The following is a 15,620-nucleotide window of genomic DNA, read 5'->3' on the forward strand; positions in this document are numbered from 1 at the left end:
TCAAACTATGCCTTTATTAGCAACAGTTGTGCTGTGCTGTCAAGAAGAATTTTAAAACGAAAGTACCAAATTTGGAGTGTAGACACATCTGTTTTACTTTGCAGTATGTTTTATTGTTTTATTTCTTAGGATATGAATTCACAACTATCTTATAACCGAAGACTAAAGAAAAAACATATGTTGGCAAATCTGATTTCTGCATTTTTTTCATTCAAGGGAAGTTGCCTCCCTCAGCTGTCTGCCAATAAGTAATAAATGCACTTGGCAAAAAGTTTATTTAGGTTGGCTTTATTAAGCCAACAAAATACAGAAATCAAGTACGGGACAGGCAGAAAAATCTGTTCCTTTGAAGTCAATAGAAAGCCATCTCCTTAATCCTTTTTTTATTCCAAGCAGTGGTGATTTTTCTCAGCTGACTCACTGGGAACCTTGATTTAGCTAATCTGTCTTGCTTAGTTATCTTTCTTCTCCAAAGCTTTCCTAAAGAAGCATCCTTTCCCCTTGACAACCGTCATCTTTTATGCTTGCATAGTGTGCATTTGGTTATAAACATACTCTAGTTAATCCTGATAGAGATTTAAGAATCAAGTTTTTAATTACTCTCCATATTTTATAAGAACAAAAACAGCAGTAGCTTGCAAGCTGAAACAAAAGGGACAGAGAAACGGCCAAGAGCAGATAAGGTGGCCCAAATGTGACCCCAAGTGTCCTTCCTGACCCTCGGTCACAGCTTTCTCTCAGGGTCACCCATCAGTCAGAACTCCTTCTCCACGCCCCAGTCCACCCACTACAGGGCTGCAGCCCAGCCAGGACCACGCAGGAAAACATGATCAAGCTGGAAGATTTCATGATTAGAAAAGGTTCTTCTCTTTCGGAAAAACAAAAACATGGATGGACTTTAAGGCACTCAAAGGTCGGGATCATTTAGTCACTTGGATGAGGAAAGGATTCCTTACCTAAACTAAAGAGCACCAAGAACTTCAGACACACGAACTCTCGTTGATCAAACTGGAGAGAGCGAAGCTTTGCCACCAGTTCCTGTGCGTGGCTCATGAGGTTGTTGAGTGTGGTCCCCGCCTGTGAGGCTATGACGGAATAGTCTACCTGCAACACAGACAGCAGCGTATTAGCAGAAGAGAAAGGCACACGCAGAACTGGCAAGTCTATATATATCTTTACTATTTATTTAGACTTTATATGTACATATACGTACACATATATACACATACATGGGGCTTCCCAGGTGGTCCAGTGGTAAAGAATCTGCCTGCCAATGCAGGAGACTTGGGAAACACAGGTTCAATTCCTGGGTCGGGAAGATCCCCCAGAGGAGGAAATGGCCACCCACTCCAGTATTCTTGCCTGGAGAATCCCATGGATAGAAGAGCCTGGTGGCCAAGAGTCCATGGGATCTCAAAGCGTTGGACGTGACTGAGCACACATACCACATCGTATATATACGTGTGTGTGTGTGTGTGTGTGTGTATATTTTTTCCCCCCTTGAGACTTTTAAGCACTGCAGGCAAAATCAGATTCGTAACACAGGATACTCTGCCCATGAAAACAGTTTAAGACACAGTCTATTATGATAAATTGTATCATAATCTTTCTGATCAATCTAATCATTTTGATGAGCTTTGCAGGAAGCAGGTCTTGAAGACCTCAATTGTACTATAGATATCTTTATCTTTTTTCCTATTGTGAAGTGACATTATTGCCTAAGATGAAACTTGTTAACTCATGAATAAGTTTAAAGGAAAATACACTGTCCATAAAAAGTGAATCCAGAGGAGCATTCTAAATGTATGCTCAGTCGCTAAGTGGTATTCAAGTCTGTGAGACCCCATGGACTGCAGCCTGCCAGGCTCCTCTGTCCATGGGATTCTCCAAGCAAGAATACTGGAGTGGGTTGCCATTTCCTCCTCCAGGGGATCTTCCTGACCCAGGAATTGAAACTACGCCTCCTGTATCTCCTGCGTTGGCAAGCGATTCTTTACCACCGCATCCCCTGGGCAGCCTTCATTCTAAGTGTATACAAAGTCAATTAATGAGGCAAGTGAAGGCAGAGGTGTGTTTATTATTTATTTTTCAAAAATGTTATTTAATAAAATTAGTAAGAGACTTCATTTTAAAGTAACCATCGTTCAAGACCCGATGCTTGCAGATGATGAAGGTATCACATTTAGATTGTCCTTTGGTTTGAGCGAGTGATGGTGACTCAGTTGTATCTGACTCTGCGACCCCACGGGCCGCCCAGGCTGCTCTGTCCGTGGAACTCTCCGGGCAAGAGTACCGAGTACTGGGGGGGGGGGGGTTGCCATTTCCTCCTGCGGTCCCCTACTTTGCTGCTTCCTAAAAAGCTACAACAACTAGCTACCCTCATGTGATTATTGATACATCACTCTCCAAAGACACAACGATCTTATTTATGAGAAGAATAATTTCTTGATTTGGAAAACAAAACAGGCTTATTTTCTTCTCCATTAAAGAAAAAAAGAGAAACAGTAGATGCATCCCTCTCAGATTATTCACAGGGACACGGAAAGTTCGACCCACTATAGTAAGTTAAGACGTTGGGGTGGCTGTCAATGGCAGAACCGGTTTTGCTGCTGCAATGACAGCATAGTGGGAAAGCCCAGTTGGTACCTGCGCCCCCATCCTTTTCTTCACTGGCGAGCTCTCAGGCAACCAGATACTCTTTTAGGTGCATTTAATATCTGCAGCAGCAGCAAATTTGTCTGGGAGGCAAGTCCTCATCTGCCTCTCACCCGGAGCAGACTGTATTAAATTTTTATATTTATTGACATTTCATTACCATAATTGACTGCACTTGCTTCTCTAGGAGAAGGCACAGGGCTGCCTCCTAAGCAGGAGAACGAGTCCCTCGAGGAGAATTTGCAATTAAAAACAAGGCAGAATGGATTTTTTTTTTATTGTGTAAATATGATGAGTTGAAGTTTCAGCTTTAACTAGAGAATAGTGGGTGCACAGAAACCTTTTTTCGAGAGTGAGAAGAATTGTGAGTCAGTGGAAAGACGACCCCCCAAAGGTGTCAGTCGGTTTACAGAGAGTCAACTGCGCATGAAAAAGCCCCAGTCCACGCGTGTCCTCGGGAGGCCCCCCGCATCCCGCCACACCGTCCTCCTGCCTGGGCCAGGTGCCTGCATCTCCCCCTAAATTCACACATCAGCTGTTCTAAGTGCTCCTGTGGCTTCTGTCTCGGACCGTGTGAAAGGAAGGGCCGGCACCCAGGCGGCCTGAAGCCTGAGCCGGAGGCGGAGAGGACCAGCGGAAGGATGCCACAGACCACTCAGGGTCACCCGCCAGGCATGCCCAGGGATGCCCCAACCTTCACTGACAGGAGAGCTTCCTACTCCAAGGACGTTCTTCTTACTTAACAGGGGTGGCTCAGCTCCAAATCCCTTGGGGACTGTACAGGTTCTAGCGACTCCTCCTAATAAGAAGAATATAAATCCTACAGGGACAAAGCGGGGTAGAACAGGGAACCGAAGCCAGGGTCAGAGGTGGGGCAGGAGGGGTGGGCGGGGCCGAGGCGCTGAGAGGCGGGGCCCCTGGAAGGCGCGGGAAGGCCCGCCCGTCCGTGCCCTCCTCTCAGTGCGGGTCCAGCCGGATCACAGTAAGGGGCCGCCCTCTCCCACCATCACTAAGAAATGAGAACAGCTGGGACAACATTGCCAACTTAAACTTGGAATCACCAGCACTATAGCTTAGAATGCACATAACACATCAAAAAAAAATCACTAGTCGGCCCTACACCTGGAAAGGGTGCTAAAATAAGGCACGAATACGTTGCTACTGGACAAGGGAACGGCGACCCACGCCAGTCTTCTTGTCTGAGAAATCCCGTGGACAGAGGAGGCTGGTGGGCTGCAGTCCACAGGGTTGTGAAGACTCAGGCATGGCTGAGTGACTGAGCACGTGCTTCTTGTTTAGTATTAAGAGGGGTTAATTCAGTTCCGCTACGTGTGGTTCTAACAGCGAGGCAGTAAGTTACAAAACTAGAACTTCACAGTTGCAGATGAGGTACCCTGTAACTGAAAGGACTCTAAATTCATTTTTTAAAAAGATGGGTAAGTTAAAACTTGCGAGGTGTATAGATGGAACAGGTATGAAATAAGTTCAACGGTTAGAATTTCATACTTGGAAACGTAACACACTATAAGAGAAAGGAACTGAAATGGGTTCACGGGACTCTGAACTACTGAGGGGGACCTCGGGAAATCAACTGGCACACAGACAACTTTATCGCTATATATTTATACACAGGCTAATGCCAGAGCTCAAACATGCTCATGAAGGGGGGGGCTCTGATAACTTCTCCTTCAAGGATAATTTATCAAATCACACGGCTCTGAAGGAGGAGCAGTGATTTATTCCTGAAACAGCGCCCAGATCTGCAACTTCTTTACATTTTATTACAAACATAATTATATTTTCATTGTCGAATGTGGAGTTTGCGCTCACCGCAGGAGCAGCTGGCCTTGTCTTTTATGTACTTAGTAAAATTAATTTATTACTCCCTTACCCGGAATCTTTGTGCCATTAAATTCAAGGGAGATATTGAAGAAATACTATAACTGGATGTCCCCTTTGGATAAATTTCGCTCATCATGAAGGGAGCAACAGTTTTAGCTAAATTGCTTTCCGTTCTGATAGCTGAAATTTTTGATGACTTGTATGCTGGAAGATGCCTGTCTTTTTAATACGATACACAATAACAGAAGATAATGAAAAAGGTGCCAGCAGGCCCTTCCCATAGGAAAATGTTACAGCGGCTGTTCATTAGCAACAATATGCAAACACTAAAAGCAGTACCACTTCAAAATCCTCTGTTGCTATTTTATATATGCACTTTCAGCCATATATTTTGTGCGTATGTGGTTTAAAAATACTGAAGAGAAATGAATTCTTATCATATGATAAGATGCTAAATACTGATATATAGAATTGATTTGGCGATGCTTAACGTTACTGACAATCATTTTTTCCTTTTGGCTTAAAAAGGTTATTTAATGTCCCCTTAGAGAAGCCAGTCTTAGATAGAATTAAAATAGCTACCTTCTGGGTTAAGTAAGAAGTTCCCTTGTGATGGCAAAACACAAAGTAGCAATAATTGATACTAAAGAGGAGGGACGCCATCCACTCCTTGACTGTTCTTGGTTTGGAACATGGAAGAAGCACACTTTCTCTACTTTTTACATCGTAATTGCCTTTACCCAGGGTCAGCACTTAGCGCAAAATGAAACGTGAAATGAGGAGCATTTCTAAGAGCAGGGATGGAAGTGCTCTGAGAAAGAACGGCACAAACCCATTTGATTTCTGGAACTCGGAAGGACGAAATCAAATTAATTTGTGGGCTGAGTCTTGTTCTTCTCATGTAGCTCCCAGTGGGGCCCGGGAGGGAGGGGGTTGGGAGGCAGGCTATGATGAGGCTCTGAAAATGGGTACACTTCTTCCAAAGACCTGGGTCACAGGCTGGAAACGCTCAACGGAAATGCAAAAGATCGGGAAGTCAAGCCCGCTGAGGCTTGATTCTAGAAAGCCTTTTTCTCAGGAGCGGTGCAGGAAGCAGGGGCCAGGCAGTGATGGTGGCTGATCCGATCTGCAAAAACTCTGAGACACTGCTTGCCTTTAACTTGGTTGGGAACATGTGATTTATCTATAATTCAGCAAATGATGTGGAAACAGCCTTTCACTTTCAAATATGCACTGCCGGGCTTTCAAGCACATAAACATTTATGGTCGGATGTAAAAGATGACGGTGCCCGAGTCCTGAGTCCTGCAGCAGCCTTCAACCCATGCCTCGAACAGCCTCCTGGACTAAACGGGTCTCCACATCCCTCACATCCATTTTAATAACCCATCACAGAAAACAGAGGCCAAGAACCAGGAGGGCCATGCCAGAACCCAGGAAAGTTGGAATCAGGTTCACTAGGCAGACTTTCTCTCCTCTCAGGCGTCCAGAAGGCCAGGTGTCTTTCTTCCCTCAAGGCTTTGTTCAAATCTCACCTTCTGAATAAGGCTCAGCCAACCCGTCCCGTTACCACTGCAACCCATGGGTCACACAGCAACACACCAGGGATGGACGCTGATTCCTTTTTTTTTTTAAATTCAATAGCACTTTGACTTCTCACATTTATTAGGATTATTGATTACTGTCAGCTTCTCCTGCTGAAGCATTAAGCCCCATTATCGTTGGAGTACTTTTCTGTTTTGGTCACTAATATATAGCAAAGCCACAGGATAGTGACTGAGGGACCCTGCAGGATGCTCAATAAATACTTGTGGACGAAACAAATATCCATTCATAAAGGAGTAGGACCTCATGGTAATTTCCTGTTTCCATCTTCCTTTTCGATAATGACTGGCTAGGGGAGAGTGGGACGAATTGACCTGGTAGGACTGACACCCATACACCAGCCTGTGCAAAACGCATCGCTGGTGGGAAGCTGCTGCCGAGGGGCCTCAGCGCGGTGCGCCGTGATGACCGAGAGGCGTGGGCCCATCCCGTGGCGGGGGGCCTACGAGGGAGGGGATGGATATGTGGACACAGCCGATTCACTTCCCTGTATGGAAGAAACTAACGCAAGAGTGTAAAGCAGTTATACTCCAATTTAAAAGTTATACTCCAATTTAAAAAAAGAAAAATAAAGGTGGAGAGGGGAAAAAAAAACCAGCGACTGACTCTTGAAAATGAACTCTGCCTTCCCTTCTCACTTGCTTGCCTTTAGGCCAAAGATCTAGATGATTGACATACAATATCTGAATCAGTCTTTTCCACCAACATGATTCCAAAATACCAAGATTTCATCATTTCCAAGTTTTTTTTTTTTTAATAGCTAACAAAAAAGTGTGATAGATTCATGCAGAAGCTTGGGTAAGAAACCCAAGGTACCAACCATTAATCCTGACTCAGCAATTGTTTTGACCCTTCAAAGCACCACTTGCAACCCCAGCAGGCCGGCAGGGGTGGGCTGTCTGGGACAAGTTTCACTGTAACCACCCGAGCGGGAACAGGGCACACCAAGTCAGCGTCTCTAAATTATATGCAGCCAATATATATCCCTTTCAAAGTGCAAAAGAGCTTCTGACCTAGTTGAATTCCTGCCATCCTGCACACGCTTAATAAAAAGACACTTCTTTTTTCCTTTTGGCGTCTACACTCACTTGTTGCCCAGTAACCAGGAAGATGGAGCCCTCCTTTCCGTGAACCACTTGTCGGTAAATGTGGTCGAGAATTAAGAGCTCACTCCAGCAGTTCTGAAGCAGCTTCATTTGGTCATCTACCTGTAAAAGAAATGGAAAAAAAAAGACTCTGTAATTCACCAGTATTTTTCATTTTGCATGATTTTTTTTTTTTTTTACACAAGAGAACCTACCATATAAGCAAGGAAAAACCACCAATGATCACCAGATGAATTCACATCCTCCCTCCTGAAAGTCATTCTTTGCATTTGGACAAATACATTTCAGGCCACAGAGAAATACTTAAGCAAAGTATCTGTCATCAATGAGCTGCTAGGGAAAGGTACTCCATCAGATGGGCCTACTTGTCACTAGTGGGTCTAGTAGCATTTGCTCGTGGGAGGGACAGGCGCCCAGACGGTCCTCAGTGGACCCCACTAGAATGAGCCTGATTAGGGGTTTCCCTGGCAGTCCAGTGGCTGAGACTCCGCCTTCCAATGCAGGCAAGTTGGGCTCCATCCCTGAACCAGAAACTAAGATCCATATGCCTCAGGGAGAAAGCCTGCACACCACACAATGAAGACCCAGCACAGCCAAAATAAAGATACGAAAGAAAAGAAGGAGAAGAATGACTCAAATAGCCCAGGCTTGTATATCTATCTAGAGGTGACTACACTGAGCCCAAGCTGAACTAGTGTATGGATGCTGGCTCAGTAGTGAAGAGTCTGCCTGCAGTGTGGGTTGGATCCCTGGGTGGGGAAGGTCTGCTGGAGAAGGGAATGGCAACCCACTCCAGGATTCTCGCCTGGAGAATCCCACGGACAGAGGAGCCTGGTGGGCCCCAGGCCCTGGGGTCGCAGAGAGTCAGCCACAAGTGCGTGACTGAGCACACACACATTAGCAAGCCCCCAAACCACGAGGATTTATATGAAAAGCAACCAGCACGACAGTTCAAATGACTTTTGAATTGAGAGGCCCAGGGCTGTTGTCATCCGCCTCAGCTAGTTCACATCGTGTAGACTTTGATGGGAACAATCACCACGCCCAGTCTTGATGCTCACCTGCACTTGCTTTAAGATTTGGCCAATCCTCCCACAAACTACCTCCACTTCAGTTTCGGCATCTGAAACGTGGGCCGAGAACAGTACCTCCGTCCCACGTCAGCAGTGGGGCGTAAAGTGCAGAGGGCTGACTCACAGTGAGTGTTGCATCCACAGAATGCCACCCCCCTCCCAGAGGACCACATTCTTCAGTGCCAGCAACACACCCATTCAGGTACAGGCCACATATCCACCGTCAGACTTGGAGGCATATGGACCCATTTCCAGGACTATTTGTAACAGCTTCTCTTCATTTTGCAACCGTAACCAGCCAAAGATCTTGGTGGGCCTGAATGTTGATACATCATGCTTTTACATAGATAACACCTGACATTTAGGTGTCTTGTAACAGCTAAAGAGTTTTAAAGAGTTTTGTGTATTGTTTATTGAATTCAGAGAACCTGCCTGTGGAGTTAACAGAACTGACATCATTTTCTTCAATTTACAGGTGAGAAAACAGGGTCTCAGAGACCTAATTAGCTGGTCCACCTAGATGACTCCTTTCTCTCTCTGAAATTCTAGGGTGTCTCCAAATTACACCAAGAGGTGCCAGACTCACAGATGTGGAAAACAGATGTATGGTTACCAAACAGGAAAGGGAGGGGTGGAGGAATAAATGAGGAGTTTGGGATTAATATTACACATGACTACATAGAGAACGGGTTCCCCTCATAGCTCAGTTGGTAAAGAATCTGCCTGCAATGCAGGAGACCCGGGTTCAATTCCTGGGTTGGGAAGACCCCCTGGAGAAGAAAATGGCAACCCACTCCAGTATTCTTGCCTGGCTTCTCTGTCCATGGAGTCGCAAGAGTCGGACACGACTTAGTGACTAAATCACCACGTATAGAATAAATAAGCAACAAGGATTTACTGTACAGCACAGAGAACAATATTCAATACTTTTAACAACCTATAATGGAAAATAATCTGAAATATATGTATATATATATATATCAATGTATATAATTATATCAGTTTGCTATACACCTGAAACTAACACAATACTGTAAATCAATCATACTCAATTTCAAAAAAAAGAAAAAAGTGCTAGAATTTTCTAAACCAATCTTTTTTTTTCAAGTTAATTTAACTCACTATTAACAAACTCATTTTTAAGTGAGTATTCAATGAGATTTGGATGGTTGGGGATTCTTAGGAAGTTTTCACTCATACACTAGCAGTGATACGAGCTTGTTGTTGTTTAGTCCCTAAGTCTTGTCCGACTCTTTGCGATCACATGGACTGCAGCACGCCAAGCTTCCCTGTCCTTCACTATCTCCCAGAGCTTGCTCAAACTCATGTCCATTGAGTTGGTGATGCCATCCAACCATCTCTGTCGCCCTCTTCTCCTCCTGCCTTCAAACTTTCCCAGCAGTAGGGTCTTATCCAATGATATAAGCTTAGGACCGACTATTTCCATGAGTCTAGGAAACAGTGAATGTGGTCAAGCCAGCAATGAACTTAGACTAAATCAAGGATTCCAGGCACAACTGTGCACTTTCCAGCTCCAAGAGCTTGGCCAAGCCACTTAGTTCTCTAACCTTTATCTTCTCACTTAAAAATGCACAAGACAGCTCTTGCCATGAGAATGGAATGAATAAAGTGTGAGACAAGACAGAAATGAAGAAACAAGGCCAGACACAAGGCTCCCATCTGGAAGACCGCACCTGATCTTGTTAGAGGGAAAAAGGCAACTGTAGAGATGGAAGCTACTCTGTGATCAGGAAAACAGATCCAGAAACATCTCCATCAGAAATGATCTGAAGTAGTAAGTCGGCTCTGACCAAGAGAATTTCACTTCTTGAGTAAACAGATGTGAAGAGCCACTTGCTTGCTGAGAGTACGTGTCGGGTCTGGGGTGCAAAGGTGGACAAGGCAGAAGCAGGCCCTCACTTGTGGAAATGACTCCTCTTCAGGGAGAACGCTCACCAACACTGGTGCGTGGCCTCATGAGAGCAGAAGCTCAGACCCTTCTTCACAGGAACCTTGAATGCTGTGAGTACAGGTTGGGCTGTGACAGCAGCTGATGAAATCCCACCGCGCAGCTCTCTGAGCACAGCTCGTACTAGAAGGCGTGGGATTTTCTTCACGTGCACCCCTGCCCACATCCTGAGGCAGGAAGGAGACAGACCAGACAGGCTTTGGAAATCTATTTCCTGGGTCCTCAGCTTCTTCAGAGAACCTGGAGGAGGAAATGGCAACCCACTCCAGTATTCTTGCCTGGAAAATCCCATGGACAGAGGAGCCTGCAGGGCTACAGTCCACGGGGCTGCAAAGAGTCAGAAATAACTGAGCAGCTAAGCACAGCTTCTTCCAGAGTTGCAATAATGGGTGAAATTCAGCATGTCGATTTCTCATGCTAGCACTTCATTCTCGGCTTTGTACTTTGGGCTGTTCATGTCCTCATTTCTTCTGATTCCACCAAGTTCTGTGCTTGTCTACCTGTCTCCCTGCTTGTAGCCAGGGGTGCCCGGGAGCAGCAGCTCCTGAGGGGCCCAGCGCCGCCTCGGCAGAAATGCTCGTGAGATAAACGGAGGAACACGTGACTGGAGGAGGTACCTTCACTCCCACAAGAGCCTGCTTTCGGCCTGTGTCCCTGGCACTTGACATCGGCCAGAGCCACTCCTCAGGTGCTTGTGGAGGGCAGGGCCACCGAACACTCAGATGACCCCACATGCCGGCCGGCGGGTCTGGACCCACGCTGGCCCTCGGCAAAGACTTCTTGACTAATTGTAATTTTAACGCCCCTCTCAGGCTGGTTTTAAGGCTCTCTGCGGAGACTTTCCAGGCTGACATTCCATTTCACTATTTCCATAATCGATTATGTGAGATTTTATGTTATCTTGAAATTGGCGAGGATGCAGCTTCCCTGGGCTCTGGCTGTCCTCGTTTGTATGCAGCTCTTTGAATGAAAGGACAAGGCAAATATGATGACCGACTCCTTCCTTATCTCCAGATAAGAGATGTTGGCAATTCCAAAGATAACGTCTCTTTAGAAAACAAGCTTACAGGTGACACGGTGGTGGCGGTGGGAAGGAGAAAAACTATCTCCTCCGAGTCAGCTCTCTGGGTATTCATGCCGTTAACAATTTCGGGTGGCGTTTGGGAAGGCCAGACAGCGGACCGACGGAGTGTAATTTCCACGATACATCAGAACCTCTCGCTAGCTGGCAATGCCACCTCACACGATCCTGTGTTATCAGCTGTAATAAGAGGGAGGGCTTATCTCAGAAGCCTAGGTGCTCCGCGGGCAGCGACTCATGCTGACATTATAGATGAGCGTGTGAACAAGCACAGGCCTCACGGGGTTGCCAGCACACCTCCCCACAACCCAGGAGGTTAATCATTAGAAACCTGTGCTTTCTCATGAGTGCAGTGAGGCTGGCAAACAATTAGAAGAAGAAAAATGTGTGGATCTTTCTCAAGCCCACACTGAACGTATCAGATCCTCTCTGTTGCCCCCTGCCCCTTTATCTCCTCACCGTCTGGCCACGGAACTGTGAGTCCACGTTCCCTCTCCCAGGGGCCTTTATCTGAAAATCGACATTGTGAGTCACTGTGGTACAGCTTCAAGAAAAGCATTTTTAGGAAAACATTCAACTGACGTGGGTCGGTAATTGAAAGGAGACGTGAACCCATTTCCCGTTTCTGATCATTAAATCGGGTGCGTACCAGGTCTTACACTAGAGACTCGGGGGAAAACGAGGCTGACCAGGATACACCCTGCCTTCAAGAAAGTCACAGTCCAAGGAGAAGCACCAGAAGGCTCCATCTGTTATTATAACCCCATGTGCACTAGACGCTGGGGCCATTTCACCCTGCTTCTTTCTTTTTTTTAATTTAAACTTTTTATTTTGTATTGGGGCATAGCCGATTAACAATACTGTGATAGTTCCAGGCAAACTGTGAAGGGACTCAGCCGTACATACACATATCCATTCTCCCCCAAACCCCACCCTGCTTCTTTCTTGGGGGGACTCCCAGAGGCTCAGGGAAGCTTAGGAGAACAGTGTGTTTAAGCAGGTCTTCATGTTGTCTAGTATCATTTAATAATACATTTTCCTTTTTCTCAGTAGCTTCTATTAAAACAACTCAGAACAAAATATTTAAAAAGTAGTGTGAAGAAACTTAAGATAACATGTATATACACTGCTGTATTTGAAACGGATAACCAACCAACAAGGACCTGCTGCACGGCACACGGAACTCTGCTCATGTTACCTGGCAGCCTGGATGGGAGGGGAGTTTGGGCGAGAGCGGGTACCCATGTGTGTGAGGTCGAGCTGCACTGCTGTTCACCTGAAACATCACAACACTGTTAACAGGCTCTACTCCAATACAAAAGAAAACGCTAAAAAGTTCATTGTGACGAATGCAATATATCTTAACCTATTTTCCACTATATAAGTCAATAATAAACCACTTATTATTTATATTGGGCTTCCCTGGTGGCTCAGCTGGTAAAGAATCCGCCTGCAATTCGGGAGACCTGGGTTCGATCCCTGGGTTGGGAAGATCCCCTGGAAAAGGGAAAGGCTGCCCACTCCAGCATTCTGGCCTGGAGAATTCTATGGACTGTATAGTCCATGGGGTTGCAAATAGCTGGACATGACTGAGCGACTTTCAATTATTATATATATTAAGTCAATAATAAACCACCTATTATCTTAAAAAAAAAAGATTCTTCAGAATCATTATTAATAACATCCAGCTATTATTTCTGGACAAAAGAAAAAAAATCACTCAAGGTGGACTTCCATTCGTGACAATGATGACATTTATAAAGGAATATTCAGAAGCAAGGAAAGGAAAATCAACTCCCAAACAAATCAGCACCAACTTAGCAACTCTCACTGAGAATCTGCTTTGGGCAAGACAGACACACAACTACTTGACTCCCTTACTGTCTTTATAAAGAACACTGATGGCTATCTGCAACCTCTATAATAAACTGCTACAAAGTCCAAGAAAAAATGATTTCACATTAACAATGATTAAACAGGCACTAACCACAATACTGAACAAGGGCAGTAACAGCCAGTCAAACTCCCCGGTCAATTGTTGCAAAACTCAACAGATTTATGAGCAGAAGTTCCTCCTCACTCGGAGGACAATTGAAGTGACTCTCGGGTGCTTTGCTAAATTCTGTGGCTGAGGGTGCAGACCACAAGGACTTGCCTGGCAACCCTCAGCCCCGGGGCCCAGCTCTTCTGCCCCCTTCCACGTTTCTCCCCTTGGGATGGGAAGGGAGGGACGCAGAGGGGCTTGACTAGGGGCATCTGTCTCGTGTTGCCATTCCCACCAAGTCCCTTCCATGCAGGTCTCGACCAAGACTCCGTGGAAATCAGGACCCAGGTGAGTCCCCATGCTTCTCTGTCAAGTCATCCATCACATGAAAGGTGTCGGTCGGTCAGTCCTGTCCAACTCTTTGCGACCCTGTGAACTGTAGCCCGCCAGGCTCCTCTGTCCTTGGAATTCTCCAGGCAAGAATCCTGGCGCGGGTTGCCATTGCCTGCTCCAGGAGATCTTCCCAACCCAGGGATCGGACCTGGGTCTCCCGCATTGCAGACAGATTCTTTACTGTCTGAGCTACCCGGGAAGCCCCCAATTCATCACATACACAGTCACCGGAACGATCTATTGCAGTCAGGCTATTCCTTCGGACACAAGACTCTTCCACACTCCCTAGATTCCCCTCCGAGGACCTCTCCCGAAGCAGACCTCCCTGTCCAGTGCTTGGGTAACGGGCACCAGCAATCGGTGTGCCCACTGGCCCTGCATCCAGGAACTGAGGGATGAGTGGGCTGCCCGACAGCTGGCGGCCTTGACCTCTGGGGACAGGGGCCACGTCCACACGACGGGGGAAAGAGCTGGGAAACGAACATGCAAACTGTCAGCACAGGAAGGAGGCAGAAGATCAAACAGACCAGCCCGCGATCTACATCTTGAACATCTCAGTCCAGGGGCAGGAGGTGCATCAAGGACCCGAGACCTCAGGAACTCCTAAGGGGACCACCCTGAACCCCGGGTCCAAGAGCAGGTGCCCATGAGCATCATGAGTCATCAGAACAGGCTCAGCAAATCCTCTGTTTGGAAATGAGGGATGCTGTGACTTCTGTTACAGGCTTTCCATCAAAAGAAAAAAATCACAAAATTCACGTCAAAGTCAGATGCTCCTGAAATTGTTTATCCAAAGTATTCAGGTTCCTGGTACACATTAATTCCCAGGAATGCTGAATTCAATATTCTTTTCTTTCTTTTTAATCTTTTGAAAAGACTTTTTAAACTCTGTGGACCATTTTTAAAGACTTCATTGAATGTGTTACAATATCTCTTCTGTTTTATGCTTTGTTTTTTGGCCACAAGGGATGCGGGACCTTAGGACCCTGACCAGGGATTGAACCCACAGCCCCTGCACTGGAAGGCGAAGTCTTAACCCCTGGACGGGAAAGATGTGCTAATGCCAGATATTCCGTGTCACCTTTTTATTTGCATACATACGCGGTAATTACATAAGTGAGAGACATATTTGAGGTTTGGAGGAAAAAGACTGCATAATGTATGTAAGAGTGAAAGATCACTGTCTAAATCTGTTCATCAACAGACACCACAATACAATCTAGCCATTTCTTTCAAACAGAATTGTAACGATATTCTCAGAATTTGTCAAAGGGAAGGAAAACGTTTGCCTAGATTTTCCTCTTCCTCTTCCCCCATTTCAAAAAGCTTCTTGCTGAAATATGAATTAATTACACGCTAACAGTGTGTTCACAGCCCTCGTGGGCTCAGTGTAGAGTCTGCCCCCAGGGGTCCTGGTGGCATGTTCTGTCCAGGTCTCTAGGTCCGGCCACACAGAATCCAAAAGAGCTGACAAAAGTGAGAGCTACGACGCAAAAAGGCCATTTTGATGATGGAACCAATCACATCCCACTGCTTCAAAACCATGTTTGTATGCAAAGAGATGGGAAGAAAAAGGGGTTTCTGCCACTCATAAAAGGTGAGCTGGGTCCATCCTTTCCGTAAGAGTGGCTTTGACAGGAAAACTCAGCCAGATGGGGTGATACTTCTGTAAGGTCGCAACAGTTTACAAAGTAAAGAAATAGGAATTAGTGTATTGATGAATTTCATTGCCAATCCAGCTCCAGATGTGTGAGACTGGCAGTAAAAAGGATGGTCTGTATGGGGGCACAGTTAACCTAGGAGTCATTCATCTTGTCAGATTATGGATATTTCTCAGTCAGCAGTCAGTCAAACAACACAGATTGGTGCTCGGTGCCAATGAGACTTGAATGGAATAAGACGTAATTCTTATGC

General features: G+C 45.8%; 1 protein-coding gene across 14 annotated transcripts in view; it reads right to left on the minus strand.

The window, feature by feature from the left end:
- Positions 1-15,620, minus strand: part of NR5A2 (nuclear receptor subfamily 5 group A member 2) — a 127,068-nt gene that overhangs the window by 43,520 nt on the left and 67,928 nt on the right. For 9 of the 14 annotated variants that reach the window (XM_081492003.1, XM_081492010.1, XM_081492000.1 and 6 more), the window contains 2 exons: positions 7,189-7,308; positions 957-1,104 (listed from right to left, as the gene is read on the minus strand). In XM_081492003.1, coding sequence (XP_081348129.1) covers positions 957-1,104; positions 7,189-7,308 — 268 coding nt within the window. Of the gene's footprint in view, positions 1-956; positions 1,105-7,184; positions 7,309-15,620 lie in introns of all 14 variants that reach the window. The other 5 variants (XM_081492004.1, XM_081492011.1, XM_081492002.1 and 2 more) reach the window with 1 other exon arrangement.

This window comes from Giraffa tippelskirchi, chromosome 5 (genome assembly GCF_054371585.1).
Source record: "Giraffa tippelskirchi isolate mGirTip1 chromosome 5, T2T-mGirTip1v1.2.pri, whole genome shotgun sequence".
Taxonomy (NCBI): Eukaryota; Metazoa; Chordata; class Mammalia; order Artiodactyla; family Giraffidae; genus Giraffa; species Giraffa tippelskirchi.